Below are 20,229 nucleotides of genomic sequence, written 5' to 3' on the forward strand. Positions count from 1 at the left end.
AACATCGTCAGTGACATTTATCTTTATGTGTGATTATAGATATTTGACGGGAAGACATCATGGTGTGATCATTTGCTGAGACATTGTATCTCATCTGCTTGAATGGCTTGACGCTGAGGCTGCCCTAGCGGTATGATCAATTGAGTGAAGCACCTGCAGAAGCGACACAAAATGTCTCAGTGACTGACTGATTGGCCAGCTTATTACGAGGAAGCGATCAAGAAAATATCGTCAAATAATTCTTGCAGTATCATCAGTATGTACAGAGCTTCACTCAGTATTACCAATGCATAAGAATAGTGAAACGTCGATCGTAATCGATTGGCAGATAGTGCATCAATTATGCAACCCGCACAAAAAGCAAATTATGGGCACCTGAGGCAGTGATGATACCATCATTCTAATCCCCTCATTCAATCGGGCATTATCTCCAGCGACACGAAATCAGACACGTCTATCAAACAATCACGATGCCAGTCAACACCTGGGTAGGAGCACCACCCGCAACACAAGACAACTTCGCATTTGCGGACGGCGTCTTTTTCGCCCAAGCGTCAGGCCAAAACCGTCATCGTCGCGCCACAGCCACCGAGCTCAAAGAACACTTCACCTCTGGCAACGACAAGGACCACCCTGCGCACTGGTTCGAGGCCCAGTTAATTCATTATGGGCTTCCTCCGTCCAAAACAAAGTCGGTCGCGCGTATGCGGCTTTTTGATGCTGTTAATGCGGGTGGATTAAAAGTGCCTGATGCTGTGGGCAAGATTGAGAGCAAGCTTAAGAAGGAGTGGACCAAGAATGATCGTGAGGCGAAGAAGGGTGTCAAAACTCCGGCTGCCAAAGTAGCACCGTCTGTCAAAGCGGAGACTAAGGCGACGAAGAGGAAGGCGAACGATGATGACGGGACGGCTGCTGCTAAAAAGGTGAAGACAGCGACACCGAAGACAACAACGCCAAAGGCTTCACTGCCTAAAGCTACAGCGCCCAAGACCAAAGCTCCAGCGATGACACCAGCGAAAGCGACCGCAAAGACCACGACTAAAACTACAACGAAGACCACTACAACCACGACGACAACCACAACAAAAGCTCCACCCAAAGTTCCACCCAAAGCCTCAGCAAAAGCCACGACAGCGACAGCTACAGAACAATCAGCGCCCAAGAAGCAGACTGCCATCTGTCGTGGTAGAGGAGGTGCCGCTATCAGACCCGGTCGCAGCGCAAGTGCCTCGGAACCAGCCAGACCGCCGCGGACCAAGCAAACCGCGCGACGAGGCGGCGCTATCGCGGCCCGGGGCCGGATTCCCGGTCCGTCTGGCGACTTTGACGATGCTCCACCCCCATATTCCGAGTTTCCAGACCATTCCGATGGTAACAGCTACTCCAGCGACGGAGACGACGACGATGATGATGAACTCGCTCCATTGGGTCTTCTCAATGGTGACTACTACTTTGTCTCAAGCGATGTTACAGAACAGTGGGACTACGATTTGGGCGACTTAGAGCTAACGCTCACGCTGGCGGGCAACGAACTTTGGGGCCGATTTAACTTCGGTGTGTACGAAGGCGTTCTACGCTTCGACGAGCGCCCCATGCGATCTTCGCACGATAGACTTTACTTTACATGGCGGGGTCGTGAAGATCAGGGACCTGTCATTTACGGCGAAAACAACGAAGGTTGGATGGAGTTTCTCGGCAACGGTCGCATCAACGGCTTTCTCGATCGGCAATCTCTCTCATTCCGTGCTCGAAGGGTAGAAGGTCAAGGGACGAGAAGTAGAATTGATGCGAGGGATTTGCAGAATGAGTACGATGGGTACGATGAGGACCTGTACGATGAAGAGAATCGGGCTCGGTGGTAAATAAGCCTAAATCGGTGCATGCGGGGAAGTTCTGTACCTGGTTACATGTGATGCCGATCACATTTGAGTACTGAGATCAGGAGAGAATTGTTGCTGGCGACAATGCGTTTGACAACTGGCATTAATGTACAGGGAAGTACTGGATATAAAAGATGAGTTGTTCTTTTTGTTTAGGGCGGTGTATTTATAATTTCTTGGTCTATGCACGCGGCAATGTCCGCGCATTGAAGCCCATCACGGCCAAGCGGAGCAAAACGGAATGGGACAAGGATGGCTGAGGCGCCCGTCTTGTCATCCCATTTAGGGAAACTGTATTAATAAAACAGGATAGCCAAGGTCATATTTGCCTCCCCTCTTCTTCTCTTCCCCTCAGCTTTTTATTCAGTTATCACTCTCCTTAATGTTCCTTCTGTCATAAAAATGCATCATGAGTGCCATCCGAGGCCTTTTCAACGTCTTCAAAGCCCCTGTCCAAGCGGGGGCAATCATCAACCTTAAACCCCTCAGCGACTCCAGCGCTGCCACCCGCCTGGGTACAGCATTCCTACAGCGCTGCAACCCCTTCATTAACATCCCCAACGACGCGCGCCTCGAAAACACGCTATGCGAAGTCCGCTACATCGACCGCACGCTGCGCGACCTTATGGTTCCTACGTCTTTACCCGGCGACGATTATAACCTCTGCTCGAAATTATTGCGCAGTCTTGAAACGCGCCGCGATTTAACATGGCTGGTCCTCCGCGAGACGGATATTAGAGATACCATTAGCGCTATTGCGCGCAGAGGTGGACGGCGGGCTCCTATTCCTGATGAGCCGCATGATTTGCATTCTAGAGTCAAGGCTCTTGAGAGTCATTGGTCTGCGCTGGAAAAATGCCATACCAAGCTTAGAGAGTGGGAGCCTAGATATACCACGCAACCGCAGCCGCCGCTATTGGAAGGACAAGAGGAGTTTGATCTCGACTTGAGCGACGAACAAGCGACGCATGCAGAGATTGAATATCGCGAATGGCGTTCTGACCGAGACAGAAAAGTCTCGTATCTGAAACTCAACCCCCCCGAACCATCTGCTTTCGTCCCCGTGGAACGTCGCGAAATCCAAACCGACGAAACATGGAATATCCTTCCTACATCAAACGGTCACCGTGGCAAGCGTCTCCTACCGGTCTGGACACCGATTCTTTTCCAAGAAGTCCCACTTGATTGGGAGAGTCCTGAAGGGGCTTTACTAAGCACCCGGGCTGAGAGGAGGAGGAGAGATGAGTTTAGGAGAAGAGAGAACAATCGACGAGAGAAGAAGTATGAGTTTCAACGAAAGCTTTTGCAGGAGATGAGCGCTGCATGATATACTGTCATATGAGACATTTCAACCATGGTTTTTGGATTTTGGGTATCTGAGTTTTACATATAGGAGAATTGGCGATTTAGAGCTTGGTTATTCAACATATAAGCAGGCAAGGTTGGGACAACAGATAGGCTCGGGAAAGCCATCGTTACATTTGAAATATACCTCCTCATAGCAGAATATGAAATACATTCGACTACATTTTGTATCTACCCGGCTTTCCATCTGCGGTAAACTAGGCCATCCCATTACTTCAGTCTTCAGATGTACGTGAACCCTTTCCTTCTCGATGTGAAAGGAATTTTTTAAGGAGGGACCACTTTGCTGAATTTTTCAGTCTAAACAGTCTTTTATTTTTGTAGATCTATATATACCCATACCTTGATATTTTATTCATACAAAAAGAGCCCTGGACTGCGCAGTGAAGTTGCTGTTATCCAACATTATGATACAAGCAGTCATCGTGAGGTTTAAACACGGATAAATATTGGACCTTGTAGATGTCGGTAGACTAACAGAAATTAGTCACAGCCCTGACGAACCTTGGACTCTTTTCGAGGCAGTATATTTTACATCAGTTGTGCTCCAGTTTAAGGACAAGTTTTCCGGTACATGAACGATCTTTGTATTCATGTAAATCATTTCCAATACCTACATGATCCTGTGCGTAAAAGTACACTCTATCCAATATGCCCACTATTGCCTGGCCAGTCGAGATAACTCAAATAGTCAATTACAATGCTCTTAGAGAGTGCATTCGAGAGAAGCATTCATGGCATCGCATACTTTACCCAATTCTGGGGATTATAATAACAATGCTGATGCTCTAGAAACAGCAACCCGGCCACAAGTTTATCTGGTCATCTACATCACGAACAAACATGCCGTCACAGGATCGCTATAGGGTTGGCTTATTGCATTTTTGCCAATGCAGAGTGCTGTGGAGAAGCAACTGAGCATTGACTTCGTCATTAGCCAAGACATCCAAAGCTTCTGATCATATGACACCTGACGTCCGCGTTACCCATCTGTAAAGAAGGTGTGAAGCCGTAGTTAAGAGTTTCCTTGATCATCATGATCTTTCATCTGATCTATAGAAACCCTCGCTTCTCCCATCTGTGCCGCGCTGTATAGCCTCCTACGTTCGCGGAGTGGTACACAGAAGCACAGAGCCCTTTCTTAAGGACCACTCAAGGCCTCAACAATTGATCGGATGTATAAGAATAATTCAAGGCTGTCCCTACCGAGGAGCCGAGCCAAGACCTGCCATTGCGCGAAAAAGACCAATCGGAATTGTCACAGAAACAAGATGAACTTGAGAACACGAGGTTTCAGAACCCTGCTTTGCCTGCCCGGTAGATCTATGCATATCTCAGCCTAGCCTGGTCGCCGCTAGGATGGTAACCTATTACCTTATTGGAAATAGAAGTGCCTCTCTTTTGTCTAGTGTCCAGCTTTGACCTCCTGCTCGTCTGCCCTCGAAGTTGACAATGCGGAATAGATTGTTGATCTGCTTCCAAACTGATTCCGCACTTTTCTTCGCCGCAGTCTAGTTCAAGAAATGAAAACTTGGTCGTAAGTCTAGAACCAATTTCGCTGTAGTTCCGTCGTGTGGTGTCTAAAAATAGATAATTAAGGGAGAAGGGGAGACTTAGCGCACGGAGCCCGTGTTCTGGAATGTCGCGAAGATCTTCTCGTATAGCTTTTTTGTGCTTGGGCCCTTACTAGCTTGGCACGAGGACAGGACATGTCCGTAGCCTTATGCATGACGATGTAACGGTAGTTTAAAATTGCCTCTGTATAAATAAAAGCCCTCGACTTGCACTTCTTGTTTTGAGTACCAACCAACTTTCTTTCGTTCATACATCACATTCGCTACCATGAAGTTCTTCACCGCGCTCACTATCGCCAGCGTTATCGCTCCGGCCGTTGCCGTCCCTGCCCTCCCTGCTGTTAAGGCCGACGGCACTTGCATCAACCCTCCCAAGAGAGTCGAGTGGAGAGAACTTAGCGCTGCAAACCAGAAGGGTTATATCGATGCCGTTCTTTGCTTGAAGACCAAGCCCTCTCGCATTGGTCTTAAGGAGTCTACTCTTTACGATGACTTCCCCTACGTTCACTTCAAGCTCAACGACTGGAGTAAGTTCCCTCTCATCCAACACAGTCAATTTTACCTTTTACTAACGCGGGTAGTTCACGGAGCCTCTCCTTTCCTCCCCTGGCACAGATACTTCGGAGTCGTCTACGAACAGGCCCTCCGAGAGTGTGGTTACAAGGGTCCCGGAACCTACTGGGACTGGACAAAGGATGCCGCAAAGGGCCTTCTGAGCTCCCCTGTCATGTCGAGCAAGAACTTCGGTGGCGACGGAACCTGGGATACAACCGAAGAAACAACATCCGGCGGCACCCGCAAATGTGTGCCCGATGGCCGCTTCTCCAAGCTCCGCCCATACTACCTCGAAGACACCCCAAAGGTGCTCGAAAGCGGCGGCCACTGCTTCTTCCGCAGCATGCCCGAAGTCTCCGAGCCCGAGGCTTACCAAATGATGGTTCCCACCATCAGCAAGAAGAACATCGACGAGCTCGTGAACAACTCCAAGAACTGGACTTACTTTGCTACTACCACTGAAGGCGGTCCTCACGGCTCCATCCACGCTTCGCTCGGTGGAGAGATGAACCCTACTACCTCCCCCAACGAGCCTCTGTTCTTTCTTCACCACGCTCAGATTGATAGAATCTGGTGGATGTGGCAGCAGAAGAAGGCTGGACGCGATGCTGAGTACAACGGCAAGGGTATGCAGTACCCTAGCCGTGAGCGAAAGGATGTCAAGTTGGATGATGTTTTGAACATGTGGGGTCTTGCGAAGGACTTGAAGATCAAGGATGTTATGAACCCTTCCAAGGGTCCTTTGTGCTACCGCTACTAAGTGGTGTCTTTAAAAAGTTTACATGCATAGCAAGGCGTTGTTTGGGCATATAAGCACTGATAGATGAGTAATAGTAAAATAATACCATATACTTCAAGCCATTCTAATACTTGCATGAGATTGTCTGTGGTCTGTCTATGTGAAGATTACGCAGTAAAAGAAGATATCAATGGATCTTGTTAAATCTGCTGTTGTCCGGTATGAAGTATCGAGACACTTGCCTCGGAGCATTAAAGATCAAGTCTGTAAACGGGACCAGATGACTGGCTACCATTCCTGGAGTTCAATTGCGCATCCAGTTTTCAACAATTCACCAGCCAATTCCGGTATGGTGTAGTGGCTAACATTTCGCGCTCTCATAACCTGAGAGATCAGTTCCGCGGAGCCCAGGGTTCGATTCCCTGTACCGGAGTTACCTTTTGCTTTTGCTCTAGCCATCTAGTTGATTGCATCTCTTTTTGCTGAGGTTCCCGATCGCTGTTTATAGCATGTATGCAGGGATCAAGTTGATTTGGCGGATTCACCGACTTTGTTGACGCTGTCATGCTTGCTGAGACAGATCCCATCTTCTGCTGCAAATAATGTCGCAGCGCATCATTCACCGCAAATTCCTCGCTTGGATTAATCCGGTGCAGATGGTTCATATATCCGTGACCGGCTATCGTTGTAATGCTTCTCACGGTTTCACTATCCTTGTCGGAAAGAGGGGTGGGTGGGCTATATAGTCGTCGATATGAGACACAGCTGCGAGTTGACCTCCATATATGGCTCGCTGCAGGGCTTAAGTCTTATTGAAGATGTATTATAGAACTCAGACATTCTTCTCGTATGTCTAACTCTATTGAAGACTGATATGCGGAGTGCTCCACCACGAAGCAGGATGGTGCTGTACAGCCGAGGGAACATACCTATAGATACTCTGCACATCATTGCCGACCAACTCTCTTCCAGTAACAATCCATAGGGAAGTTCAAAATTGGGTCCTAGTCATAGATACCCCGAATCATTTACATCTCTACAGTCAGACTATTCTCCGCAATTTTATGTATGTTTTTCGGAGCTCCGTCTCTTGATCGACCGGCAGATCCAGCCAGTCCCATTCTTCCTGCAGTCTGTATCGTCAACATGACGAATGTACCTATGCTGACGGATACGGCCTCTTGCAGGCCTCAGACAGGGGTCCTTCAGCCTGTCTATCACTTCTGTATCCAGAAAGATGTCTCGGACAGTCAATTCCCAACAGTCAAGTGTCCATGCAATGGACGGTCGTTCAAAGCTGGAATGCAAAGTAAGCGCTTAATACCTATAGTATCGGATAATATTGATCTTGTTGGCTCTAACAAGACGCTTCGGCCCGCGACGCTTTGTCATGATCGGCATCGAGGCACGGGCTGACGGCGGGGTCTTTGAGACATGCAGAGTCGTATCTTCAAGAGTAATTGGTCAATGGCATCGTTGAGGCTTGCGTCGTGGAACCTTGAAGAACATCGACGTCCAAATCTGGATTAAAGGATTGAGTTTGGTAATATCCCTAGACTATTGGATTTGTGTCGTACCACTCCAGCAGGCCTCATCGCGGAGTAGATGGACTGGGAAGAGACTCCAGCTCAGCTGCATGTAAGAAGCCAATCGTCTCCATACAGACTCTGAGCTTTGACCGCCAGATCAGCTTCAGCTCGACACTAGCAGAGACATGCAGTAAACCATTGATGTAAATCCATCTCGATTGGTTATCAGTAAGCGCATCAACTTGTAAAGCTCCGGAGATGCCTTCCAAAGTCAACAGGAAATGTGGAAAGGTGCATCATTGTCTTGGATAACGAAATTGATCATCCAATATCGAGATGGGTGACATGAGAAGAATCTGGTCGAGTTCGAGCTATAAAACGATGCGGTTGTTCCTCTACAGCATGTCAGTTCCTCATCATCTCTTCACTCATCTCTACAAACACAATCAACATGTTCGTCTACCAAGGAAAACTCAATTGGTACCACTACGCCAAAGACGAGACATTCGTCATAATCTTCCCCAGCGGCCCCGTCCGTGTTGGTGATAGTGTCTACCTCTTCTCACAATGGACAGTCGACGCCCAAGGCCGCAAGAAACAAAACCACTTCTCCACCATCACTGTCGACTCAGTCTCCCAGACAGACAGCAGCGATGTAACCTTCGTCCTGAAGGGCTCGTGGTACAACTACACCATCACTACCAAGAGCGGCTACAAGGAGCTCAGCGTTGTTATGAGAAACCCTCAGAATGGCGTTAGTGACGCTATGCCTCTCAAGAGAATCTGGGAGAGCAAGGAGGAACTCACAGGTACTACACGGGTTTGGACAGGAAAATTCAAGTGGATGAATTTCGCTACTGATGAGCCCGCTATCTTCGTTGTGCCAGATGGATTTGGCGAGGGAAAGCCTATTTTGTCCATGTGGCAGTGGACCAAGGCTTCCAACGGAAAAACGAAGGAGCCGAGTTTTAGAGACGAGGTTCAGAAGAACGTTACTGGGCTTGATACTGACACTGTCAAGTTTAGTTATCATTCTTATTATGATATTAACTGTACTTGGGATGCCAAGACGGATCAGTTGGATGTTTATGTTAAGGAGGGGAGTCATGGGGAGGATGTTGGGGATATGGTTCGGTCGGCTATCATTGAGCGACAACAGCACACTCAGTATGTATTCTGACACCCTGGTTCTTTCGAAGCTAACATGTTGCAGTGACTTTAACCCTCCTGAGACTACTCCCGAGAAGGGTCAGTGTGAGCTTCGGAAGCCACAAGCCCAGGCTTCTCTTCCTCGCATCCTAGATCCCATGCCCTTCCCTAAGGGTCTTCTCGAGACACTTGCCCACACTGCCGCCTTTGTCGACCAAGCAGGCTATCTAGCCAAGTACGCCCAAGACGTAAGTCCCCATCCCTCCTATCTTCAAGCTACTTACTAACAGCCATAGCACTTCGCCGCTCTTGACGCCGACTACCACGTCCAACTCGAAAAAGTCAAAGCCAAAGACGCCGAAATCACCAACCTCAAGAAAACAGTCGAAGACCTCACCGGCGACCGCAGCGCCGCAAAGGCCAAGGTTGAAGAACTGCAAAAGCAGCTCGACAATGCCAACAAAGAAGCCAAGTCCCTCCGAGATGAAATCGCTGAGTTGAGGGAGTTTATCAAGAAGGACAAGATCCAAGATGAAGAAGCGCGCAAGATTCTTGAAGATACGCAGAATAAGCTCAAGACTGTTAGTGAGGAGAAGGGTAGTCTTCAGAAGGAGCTTGATGCTGCCAATGCCACTATTGGAGAGCTCAACGCTCGTATCTCCGACTATCAACAGCAAATCATCCAAAGAGACACGGAGATTTCTCGTCTCAAGGCAGAGATCCACGCTCAAACCACCCTCAACAAGACCCTCACCGCCAAAAACACCGAACTCGAAGCCCTCGTCGAGAAGCTCCAAGCCTCCGAAGCAAGCCTCAATGACGATCTCAAGCGCGCCAACGCAAGAATCGACGAGCTTATCAAGACCAACGCAGCTACCAGAAAGAAGGTCACCACTGCCGAGCATGAGAGAGATGCTATGCGTACTGAAGTTACTGCTGCTAATGAGGAGAGGGATACCGCTGTTACTGAGTTGGAGGAGTTGAAGCAGAAGTTGTACCAGAAGAAGATTGTGCTGGATTGAAGCCAGGATGGTCCATCCTCGGATGAAGGTGGGCTGGTACTGGTTAGGGATTGGAGGTATTGGTGGGTTCTTGGGGCTGTTTGTTTGACGGTTTGGGAGATGAGGAGGAGATGGGCTGGGGAAAGGGCATAGTGTCAAGATAGTAAGAGGATGAGTATGTCAAGAATGTGATTATAAACATGACATTTGACCCAAAGTTCCTACAAAAAGTGTAACCAATACTGAAGTTCTCCAGAATGGTGTCGTAAGTGTGGAGTGACTAGGCTACTTGGAAGTTCTTGGATTATTATTAACGTATAGATATATCCTTTCAAACTCCTCTTGAAGACAAGAAATTATGCCTTTACCACCCAAAACAATAAAATCCTTTTCCATATACCCCTCATGAACACAATTAACTATCCAGATCCCTAGTACTTCTCACGCTCTGATACTCAAAACTAACATTACTATCCATCTCAAAGTTCTTGACCGACGGCGCCAAAGTACCACCCTCCTCATGCTTCTCCAAATGCTCCTTCAACCCGCCATAGAAATTCCTCAAACACAAGATCGCAAAGATCGTCGTGAGGAAAAGGAATCCAGTGGCCATGGCAGCATAGCAATTTGAAATACTAGCAACAGAAGCGAAACGCTTCCCCTGCACAGACAGGACTACCATGTAGATGAGGTAACCGATCATGGCAAGGAATGCGCTGATAGATACGGCCATGCCGATGCGGCTCTCTGACTTGCTCCATACTATGGATAGGCAGGTGATGACGACGGCGATGGCGAGGACGACCATGCGGATGATGAATTCGGTGCCTTGGCCACGGCGTTCGGTTACGCCAAAGTAAACTTCGAAGGAGATGATGAAGTAGATGTCTGCTTTTGCAAGCATGACAAAGATCTACAAGCGTCAGTATGTGTCTCACATGAATATCGGACGTAACATACCTGGTGGATGGTGCGTATCCTTCTCAACTTGGCATCCGCGCCGACATTGCGATACGCCTGCCAGTCAAAGTACTGCTTCAAATACCAGACAGACACGACAAGCAACCCAGTGCAAATACCGACGATGTAAGGCATAGCTCTCAACATGCCTCCGATTTGCTCCCAGATAGGTATCTCCAGGTGAACAATCGGTTGACGATTTGCATCTATAGAGCCCTTCAGCTGATCGATTCTCCCCTTCATTTCTGTCGACTGGTAGATAGCTAGGGGCAAGAAACCGGCATTGAGCACACATGTGAGCATAGCCTGGGCTGTGCTCTTGAGACGGATGGCATCGATCATGAAGCCCAGCTCGAATAGAAACCCGAAGATGAAAATTGCCAGGTTGGCCGGTATGTCATATCCGGCCCCTACTTGGATTATTCTCGGCGTAATCCATTCATACCAGTGTACCACAACGATTCTGTATCTGGTCAGTGGCGATTAGGGGAAGAAGCGGTGGATGTGACATACCCCTGAAGAATAGACACAGTAAGGCCTTGCAAAAGACCGATAGCTAGAAATGCCAATACTGACGGTGCTGTCTGCACTTTGTTGGCAATATTTGAGACCGTGTCTGCGGCCATCGTGTATATCTCCTCGTATAGCGTTGAGGTTCTGAGAAGTGAGTGAGAATGTTTTTGGTTCAACGGAAGAAGACCAAAAAGTTTTGAAATACCGACGCTAGTTGGAGGTCCGTTGTCTTCCTAGCAAGGGTTGTCAGGGAATATTGGGTCAAGACCCACCAACTTCTCGTATTCTCAAGCCTTGAAACCCAAGCGCTCGGTCATAAAGTTCTGGAAATGACGGAGAAGGTGTTTACTATTCCAGATGTGGTTTCGAGACCCGAGAATCCGATAATGCAATCGCTGCATCTGGAGATCGGTTATTGACAAGCGATGAGTTTGATTTTCTCCGATGTTTGAGACTCGTCTCATCTGTTTGAGATTCTAGATACAGAGTTGAAAGACATGGGTTTTCGTTGATCCCTCTTTTGACAACTCTGCACAGACGATAACCCAGTCTTTAATGACCCATATATCAGCCACGTCTTCCACTAAGAGTGTCTTTACAGGAATTGAGGCGACTGTGCTTTGACTTTAAATCTACCGAGAAATGAATCCAGACTATTGCCGTGACCAGAAGGAGCAATGATCTCTGGAATTAGATGAACGATTGAATTAATTACTGTTGATCACGGGACTTTCCTGGCAAGGCTGACTGTTCAGAGACTGCAGAAATTCATGATCTTCGGTCGCGCCGACTTGTGGAGGCATGATCCTTGTTTGTGCAGCATAAACTTGGCTTAACATTAGTTCGCTTGGATAAAGGACGGAAATGCGAGCTAACTTTGACAGTAGCGGTGGATCACGAAAACAGTGACAATTGACAGATTTATGATCAGTAAATGTTGTCACCATGGGACTTTGTCGGTCGAATGACATCTATGACATCTATTTGATATCCACTTCAACTAGAATTCTATCGAAACTCTTTACCAAGCTATTCTCGCAATGAAAGACTTGGGATATTTCCTCACAAAAAACTTTCTAATCTCATCAACCAACAAAATACCCAAGCCCAGAGGAATAGGAATCAGCCAAAACTCAATCGGCACAGACTCGGTATCAAACAACTTCTGAATCCCAGGTACTTCAGTAACAAAAATGGCAATGCACAAGCTGATAAGCATGCTAAGAAGTAACCACGGGTTGCGGTGAGCCTTGGTGATAGGATTCGCTTGAAAGATACTCAGTCTACGGTTTCGCACAGCGAGGATGTTACCCCATTGGAGAAATACCAGCGTGACAAAGTAGACGCACTGGCCCGTGTTGTTGAACTTGGTCAGTTCATCCTTGGTGTAGCCGTGATAGCCTTCTGAGTAGCCTTCGAAGAGGAAGAAAAGGTCGGAGGCGGAGAGTTTGGCGTATCTCCACATGTAGAGGAAGAACATGGAGTGCGCGGTGATGGTCTCCATTGAACCGGTGAACAGGTACGCTTGGGTGTAGATCTTGGTGTTGATGAGATGATCGCGCTTGTGGTTTCGTGGGGGAAGAGAAAGAAGATCGAACTCCTCCTTCTCCATGATAAGTGACAGACTGAGGAACAGATCTGTAAAGACACAGATGATGATCATAAGGAAAGCACTCAGAGGGAGAGGAACACCGAAGAAGACGTTGAGAATGACGGGCCAGATCTCGGACCAACTACCGGCGGGGAGGAGGTAAGAAATAACCTTTTGAAGGTTCTGGAAGACGAGACGACCAAGGCGCATGGCGTCGATGATGGAGTCGAAACGGTCGAGGAGGACGAGGTCTGATGCTTCGATGGCGACGTCGCTTCCAGTGACGATGGCGACACCAACGTCTGCGGCGCGAAGGGCAGGGGCGTCGTTGACACCATCGCCGGTTACAGCCACTACATTGTCGCGCTCGCGAAGTTCAGTGACGATACGAAGTTTTTGCTCGGGAGTAGTTCGCGCAAAGACAATTTCTTCGTAGGCGCAGACGATGTCCCAGTCTTCTTGACTAAGTCTGCTTAGATGCGCACCTTCGAGTAGTAAGCTTCGGGGGATGATCTCCGCACGATCACCCTTCTTCGGCTTCGTCTTCTTCTCATTGGTAGGAGTACCGGGATAGAGAGAGTCAATGGTGTCAGGGTCCTGCTGACAGGAGAAGATACCAGTGTTGCGGGCGATTGCTGCGGCGGTGAGGGCGTAGTCACCAGTGACCATGAAGAACCTCGTTCCAGCGCGACGACATTGCTCAACTGTGGCTGGAATCTCAGGACGATGGGGATCGATGATGCCGAGCATACCGACGACAGTAAGGTCCTGAATAGCAGAGTGTGTGATCTCATCACTGAAACTGTTCGTTCCAGCGACGGAGCGAGGAGTGATGAACTTCTCACACAAGACAATCACACGTTCCGCACGACGCGAAGCTTCATCTTGGATCTGCTGGAACTGAATGCGTGCGTCGCGAGTAAGAGTGACAACCGAGTTGGACTCGGAAGACCAGTACTTGGTACATCCTGCAAGAAGGATATCCGGTGCACCCTTGATGATAACGCGGTATGCGCCACGCTCGTCGTCGGATTGGAAGACGGTCAACATCCATTTGTTCTTGGAGTTGAAAGGTACTTCGAAGATACGAGGCATGGTCTTCCTGATGCTGTCGCCAGAATGACCGGACGCGGCGAAGCGGAAGACTGCGCTGTCGGTCGCGTTGCCCATGGCTGCGCGCTCGTGAAGGGGAAGATGGATAGTTGTAGGATCGAAGGAAGCATCGTTGCAGAGAAGGGCGGCGCGCTGAAGAGCTGTTGAAGCTTCATCTGCTTCATTGCTGTTGACGATGTACTGGAATTCATCCGAAGACTCGAACTTCCTATCGACGAAGGCAACTGAACTGACGAACATTTGGTTCTGTGTAAGAGTTCCAGTCTTGTCAGAGCAGATGACGTTAACACAGCCAAGTGTCTCAACAGTCGACAGTCCCTTGGGTAGAACGTTGACAGCCTTCATGCGACGAGCGACCATCATGAGTGTCAGCGCCACGGCAACTGGCATACCCTCTGGGATAAACGCCACCACACAAGCCATGACGTTGACCAGCATCGCTGGAACACTCATGTAATCTGGATGATCAACGCGAAGCCAACCAACCCACGTAAGAAGAATAGCCAGTGCAAGGATGATAGTCATGCAAACAATGATCAGGACAAAGCGAGTGATTTCCTTCTGGATCAGAGCAGCTGAGTCCTTGACACCAGAGGTAGAGGTCGCGATACGACCCATGACGGTTCGGCCACCAGTGAGTACAACGACACCGACACCATTACCATTCATGACAGTAGTCCCCATGAAAGCAATGTTGCGACTCTCGAGGAAGTTCGCATCGGTGGCATCGACCGCGCCCTCGATCTCATCAGACTCGCCAGTGAGAACCGAACGATCAAAACGAATGTCGCCGGAGTGGCTGATAATGCGCAGATCAGCAGGGACTTTGTCGCCAACTTGAAGATGAATAACATCGCCAGCGACAAGGCCAATCGTAGGCAAACTCTTGAGTTCGCCATCACGTTTTACCATTGCGAAAGAAGGCAATAGGTCAAGGATAGAGTTCATGGTCTTGGCGGTGGACCAATCCTGGAAGGCTGAGAAGCCAGCTTGGAGGAAGATGACGATGAGGATAAGAACGGCGAGCGAAAGATTCTGGTTCGAGGGAGGGTTGCTGAGGGGTTGCCAGCAGAGAAAGAAGATGATAGCTCCAACCCAAAGAACTGAACAAAAACCACCAAAGATGTACTTGAGTGTACGTTTGATGTAGTTCGTCTTGGGATGAGGGAGTGTATTCTTTCCATCGCGCTCAAGTCTCGTCGCAGCCGCACTCTCCGAAAGACCTTCTCCAGAGCTGACGTTGAGCTGTTGACACAGTTGTTCAACCTGCAGCTCATGGTACTGAAGCTTGGAGAAGTAATCTTCATCAGTCTTCGAGTTCGTGGTCTTGGAGTCATCGGACTCGACAGTTTGTTTGGCTTCGGTGACTTGGATGGATAACGTGCGGTATTCGATCTGGTAACCGGAGTAGGGAGAGGTTGGATGGATGCGAGAGCGTGAGGAGGAGTGAGAGCGACGACGGGAGAGGGAGCGAGAACGCGTGCGACCAAGACGTGGTTCGGTTTCTTCGCGGCCGCGTTCTTGGGTTTGGAAAGTGATGCGGGTGTTTTGAGCCTCAGGATCGATTTCCTTGGTTGGGTGGATGTCAGGGTCAGCCATTGTGGCGGGTCTTCACAGGAGATGAGAGAGAAAGTGGGAAGGATTGCAGAAGCAGAAGCAGAAGAGTGTGAGAGTGAGTAATTCGATCAAAACACAGCTTCTCAAGCAATATTAATACAAAAGCGAAAAGTCTAGACAATTCTAAAAAAAAAACTATTACCTCTTCTCTCCTAACAATAACAAGGAGGCCTCGTCGGCTCTTCCCATTCAGTAAACCGTTCGCCAGCAAATGAAAAATCCCTCAGCGTTATGAAACACATTGTAGACAGAAGTGAAGCTATACAAGATATGTACAAAGACTGCCAGCGAAGATTTCGTGTGGTGGACGGTAGGGGCGAGTATGTAGCTACTTGGCTTCTGCAGGACAGGGCTGGATCTGAGGGGAAATGAGATGGCTAGCCGTTTGTAGAAACGGTTTGTGATATCACCGCTCTTGACTCAGCCCCTTTGTCGTAGAGATCCACTGCAAAGTATTTTGCTCATAATGGTTTGCATGATCTTGACATGTTGAAGCTTGTCTTGTTTGTCATTTTGGCTAACCAAGTTTGACAAGTTGTTATGTCAATGGAACTTTTGCCAGGTCCAATAAAACACGTAAAACCGAGCTAAACCTGGTGACGTTACAGGGCCCAATTTCTCGGTATCCAGACCCTGAAAGACTGTCCAATCTCAGAACAGACGAAAATAAGGTGTTCGAAATAAGCATTTTTGGACGTGGGTGTAGCCGTCTTGGCATGGTCATAGCCCGGGATGCCAGATCCGGGAGGGAGTGGGCGGTGCAGACCCTGACCAGACTCAACTTGGGCTTGCGCCCGTCATGAATCAAATTCCCTCATGCATTTTTTATCATTTCTTGTTTTTCTCGTGAAACAGCGAATGGGATTTTGAGTTTGTTCACCGACAGACTCAAGAGCTTCTGACTTGTTGCATGAAGCTACCCATAGCTTGTCGAGCTGTTTGTTATGCAGGTTGGCCACATGCAGAACCCCTCACTTGACTCTCCCTTGCCCCTTCTCTCTTCTTGTTATCCCACATGTCCACCGTAGCTAGTCCAGGCGTCTGGCTTTCCACTGGAATTTCCCACTACTAATCATAGAAATGGCTGGCCCAATTCTCGTTTACGCACTCGCCAATCGCCCGCTGACGTCCTCCCCTCTCCCACACATCAAAGTTTTTCAAAGCCGCTGCCGCTCACCCGAGCGCCGTTTAACCGCTATGGATCTAATTATGGAACAAAACTTAGAAGCCTTTGTGGCCATAAATTGCCTCTGAGATTCACGCATTTAGTAAGATTTTCGTATTTATTCGTCATTTAGGGACGCGTCATACAAGGCTGAATATGCGTGTCATGTCGAGATGAGATTGTTCCAGATCTCGCGTTTTCTCATCTGTGCGATGGGTAGCATTGGTAAAGTTGGATGTAATTCTGCTTGTGATGCTTGACGTAGAGAGTGCCTGCAGAGCCAAGCATTTTATTCTCCGATGGGTCCGTACGCTAAGCTTGGGCTGAAGTTACGAGAGCTCCAATGGACTGTGAGCGAAATCTCTCATCTCTCACATGCTTGAGATGGGTGGGCCGCCATGAGGAAACCCTGCTCTTTTTCCACGTTTCCCATCCCTGTTTTTCGCGTCGTTGTAAATCCAAGACACCAATTTAACCGATCTATTTGTTTCTCGTGGTTGGCATACCAGGGCTTAGTCAAAAGGTTGATATTTCACTCGTTAGACTTCTCGTCGCGTAATTGTCTCCGACCCTCAATTTTCATTCTAGGTTGTTTCGTCTCTTAGCTTTCTGAACGTAGAGGTTCCGTGCCTTTTGACTGATCTGATCCTGGTGATACTCATATGTTCTTCGAAGTCTGGTGTCGCAAACGCGTGAAAAAAGAAGTCATCGCTACAATATGCTACTGTTCACAGTTCAATGAGATGAAAACTGCATAATATTTGTAGGAAATGATCTTGGATGCACACTTTTTGAACGTTGGTGGATGTCTGTGCAAATCATTCCACAGCAAGGGGTTGCAGTGTTTTCTTTCTGAGACAAGATCTGGTTTGTCATTGGGAAAGCTCTCGATCGGACAGCATCTGGTCACAAATCATTAGTTCAATATCATCTCAACTTTTAGGATTGATCCACAACCCTCTGAGCCAAATGAAATGTGTTTAAACGACCCATTTCTGTTCGAGTCTGTCAAACTGTTTAAAGTTACCCTATAGACTGTGATAAGTGATAAGCAAAGTGGCGTATCGTGTCCTTGTGGCTGAGCCCTCCCACTTTTCGGGTTCCGACAAGCCACGGAAAAACGGAACTCGACAACCGAACCATCTTGACACAATCAAATCAAACATCTTCAATCTCAGCCTTACCGACCCGCAACGGCCTGTAACGTAATGCCTGCTCCTCGATGAGCAAATCTTGTCTCTCTGTCACTCTTTCTCGCGCGCATATCCCATGTCAGGTCAGGAGACCTCGCCACAGTCTCCCCCCGCAAACACACCCAAACACCGACGACCCTGGAATGCAGCCGAGGATGCGACTCTGAGGACGCTCGTCGGCCACTTTGGCGCGAGTAGAGGGTCTGAGGGACGATGGAAGGATATCGCTGCTGGGTTGGAGGGAAGGACGGCAAAGGTGAGTGAGTTGGTGTTTCTCCGCACGTGTCTCAACGCGGTCCATGATGGCCCACATGAGTGGATGAATTTGACGGATGGAGTATTGACTGGGTTTAGGAATGTCGAAAGAGATGGCTTCATTCTCTTGATCCTTCGTTACGCAAAGGTCGATGGACATCTCAGGAGGATGAAATTCTTCTCTCGGCTTATGCTCGACTTGGACCAGTATGGAATGATATTGGTAACCTTCACATGCACGCACTTATAACCTAATCTAACACCATAACAGCCAATCTCATTCCAGGAAGAAAGGATGATCAATGTTCTAAAAGATACAATGATATCCTAAACCCATCTGCCAAGAACCGGTTAAGTGACTGGACCGCAGATGAAGACAACCTTCTTCGTCAAGGCGTAGCAACACTTGGTCACCGATGGGTAGCCATCTCATCAAGAATACCGGGTCGTCCACCTCTAACTTGTCGTAATCGCTGGCGCACACTATCAAGACTATCACATCAGAGACAAAGCAAATCTCAAGGAACAACTCCTTCATCATCATCTCAAATGTCCCCTACGGATATTGGAATTTCACCAGCGCCACAAAACCCTAATATTAACTTGGAAACGAACACAGCTGACCATATGATGGCGTTTCCGACTATGGATGGCGATATAAGCCATGATCAGATGGGAGCTAACTTTCTCGATTCGGCCTTTTTTGAGAATTTCGTTGGGCCTTCGCCCTCACCGTTGAGAGAAGCTAGTGAGGATACGGAGACACCAAACGAGACCACAGCACCGATAAATGCTGCACCAGTCCCTGATCTTCCCCCGAACGTTCCAGAGCCAGCACAAAATGGATCTAGGACATGGCAGCAGCCGCCCAGACCGCTGCAGCCACAAGCAGAACCCCAACCACAACCAGTTCCGAACAGTACGAACGGGACTTTCACTATGCCTTCACCTTCCACTTGGTCACAACTAGGTGCAATGCTTCCCCCAGGCACGTCTCCTGCAAATCAACACTTGTGGATGGGTGAAACTGGCACCCCTTCCGCTCCCATTGGTGGTGTTCCAGGGGTCGATCCGATACCCCAATCCTATACCGAGCAGTTTCAACTGCCAACTTCGACGCCACAAGCAATACACCACCATCATCACCACCATGTCCATCATCACTTTCATCATTATCATCACTATCCAGGTGGAGGGGAGCAATGGCGGCAGTTGGAGCAGCAATGTGAAGCAGACGCTATGCAGTCAGTTCAACAACAAAACGAGAATGGCCCACCGAACGCGGGATGATTGCATCAAGATGTGGAGATTTAACATCTCCCAGCCACTGAAAACAAGCCAGCATCGGACTCCGGTTCTGCACATGCTGTCAGACCTATATATCGACCTTCTCTGTTGTCAGCAGCATATCGAAACTTTGGACGACGGAGGAATATTTGAAACCTGTCACGCATTCTTGAGGCGATCAGCACACCCAAACGGACATGGCTCCATGCACATTACTCAGGCCTTGCCAATTTTGTCCAATGCACGATACCTACCTATCAACGATTGAAGTGATGCTATGATTTCGCGACGTTTCTGAAATGGAGTCTGACGCCAAGCCTGCGGCTTACGTTAAGCCTGACTACAGCTGTTGCCTTGCTACGACAACAGCTTCCGGCTCTGATTGAACGAAGAGAACAACGGTAAGAAACGGGAAAGGGATTGGATGTGTTGAACTTGAAGCAAGGGTTGCGGAGATTTGAAGGATCTGGCACGCGTCAGCTGGACATATGAGGGCCTCGAAAAGCAGTGCGATCTGCGAGCTGAGACGCAAGAGCTGCATCTCAACTCGGACTCGTCCAGTATCCGTTTTCCACTGGTCTTGATAGGCATACGAGAGTGGATAGATGCCCTGAATGCTGTTTAGGGACAGATTTCGTTTGTACATACCACGACCGGGTGTGGAGGTCAGGGCGTTTAGATAGGCGTACTATTATGGGAAGCTCTCCAACAGGGCCGGAGTTTGGAGTGATTTCAACATTAAT

At 48.6% G+C, this 20,229-nt stretch overlaps 7 protein-coding genes and 1 non-coding gene across 8 annotated transcripts; 6 read left to right on the top strand and 2 right to left on the bottom strand.

The window, feature by feature from the left end:
* Positions 1–470: 470 nt before the first annotated feature.
* Positions 471–1,862, top strand: B0J16DRAFT_324843 (uncharacterized protein; the record flags this gene model as incomplete). Its single annotated transcript, XM_046125851.1, has 1 exon — positions 471–1,862. The coding sequence occupies one exon, from the start codon at positions 471–473 to the stop codon at positions 1,860–1,862; it is 1,392 nt and encodes a 463-aa protein (XP_045977684.1).
* Positions 1,863–2,245: 383 nt separating this feature from the next.
* On the top strand, positions 2,246–3,501 carry B0J16DRAFT_349918 (uncharacterized protein). Its single transcript, XM_046128983.1, has one exon. The coding sequence runs from the start codon at positions 2,290–2,292 to the stop codon at positions 3,205–3,207; it is 918 nt and encodes a 305-aa protein (XP_045977685.1). The 5' UTR covers positions 2,246–2,289; the 3' UTR covers positions 3,208–3,501.
* A 1,554-nt stretch (positions 3,502–5,055) lies between these two features.
* B0J16DRAFT_418652 (uncharacterized protein) lies at positions 5,056–6,235 on the top strand. Its single transcript, XM_046133783.1, has 2 exons — positions 5,056–5,346; positions 5,401–6,235. Exons 1-2 carry the CDS (start codon positions 5,088–5,090, stop codon positions 6,132–6,134), a joined length of 993 nt encoding a protein of 330 aa, XP_045977686.1. The 5' UTR covers positions 5,056–5,087; the 3' UTR covers positions 6,135–6,235.
* Positions 6,236–6,456: 221 nt separating this feature from the next.
* B0J16DRAFT_t314 lies at positions 6,457–6,546 on the top strand. The gene has a single exon. It is a non-coding gene; the product is annotated as a tRNA-Glu (tRNA).
* Positions 6,547–8,064: 1,518 nt separating this feature from the next.
* B0J16DRAFT_418653 (uncharacterized protein) lies at positions 8,065–9,983 on the top strand. Its single transcript, XM_046133784.1, has 3 exons — positions 8,065–8,809; positions 8,856–9,039; positions 9,088–9,983. Exons 1-3 carry the CDS (start codon positions 8,094–8,096, stop codon positions 9,811–9,813), a joined length of 1,626 nt encoding a protein of 541 aa, XP_045977687.1. The 5' UTR covers positions 8,065–8,093; the 3' UTR covers positions 9,814–9,983.
* Positions 9,984–10,065: 82 nt separating this feature from the next.
* Positions 10,066–11,447, bottom strand: B0J16DRAFT_349922 (uncharacterized protein; the record flags this gene model as incomplete). Its single annotated transcript, XM_046128984.1, has 3 exons — positions 11,266–11,447; positions 10,753–11,215; positions 10,066–10,705 (listed from the first exon to the last, which is right to left on the bottom strand). Coding segments are annotated over exons 1-3 (1,070 nt in total), but the record flags the coding sequence as incomplete, so codon positions are not given.
* Positions 11,448–12,195: 748 nt separating this feature from the next.
* On the bottom strand, positions 12,196–15,644 carry B0J16DRAFT_349923 (uncharacterized protein). The gene has a single exon (XM_046128985.1). It carries the CDS (start codon positions 15,566–15,568, stop codon positions 12,287–12,289), a length of 3,282 nt encoding a protein of 1,093 aa, XP_045977689.1. The 5' UTR covers positions 15,569–15,644; the 3' UTR covers positions 12,196–12,286.
* A 2,196-nt stretch (positions 15,645–17,840) lies between these two features.
* B0J16DRAFT_189214 (Homeodomain-like protein) lies at positions 17,841–19,658 on the top strand. Its single transcript, XM_046122765.1, has 3 exons — positions 17,841–18,200; positions 18,299–18,422; positions 18,471–19,658. Exons 1-3 carry the CDS (start codon positions 18,021–18,023, stop codon positions 19,487–19,489), a joined length of 1,323 nt encoding a protein of 440 aa, XP_045977690.1. The 5' UTR covers positions 17,841–18,020; the 3' UTR covers positions 19,490–19,658.
* The last annotated feature ends 571 nt before the right edge of the window (positions 19,659–20,229 follow it).

This window comes from Fusarium flagelliforme (assembly GCF_020744385.1).
Source record: "Fusarium flagelliforme strain FIESC 12 MPI-CAGE-AA-0113 chromosome Unknown B0J16scaffold_8, whole genome shotgun sequence".
NCBI classification, from domain to species: Eukaryota; Fungi; Ascomycota; class Sordariomycetes; order Hypocreales; family Nectriaceae; genus Fusarium; species Fusarium flagelliforme.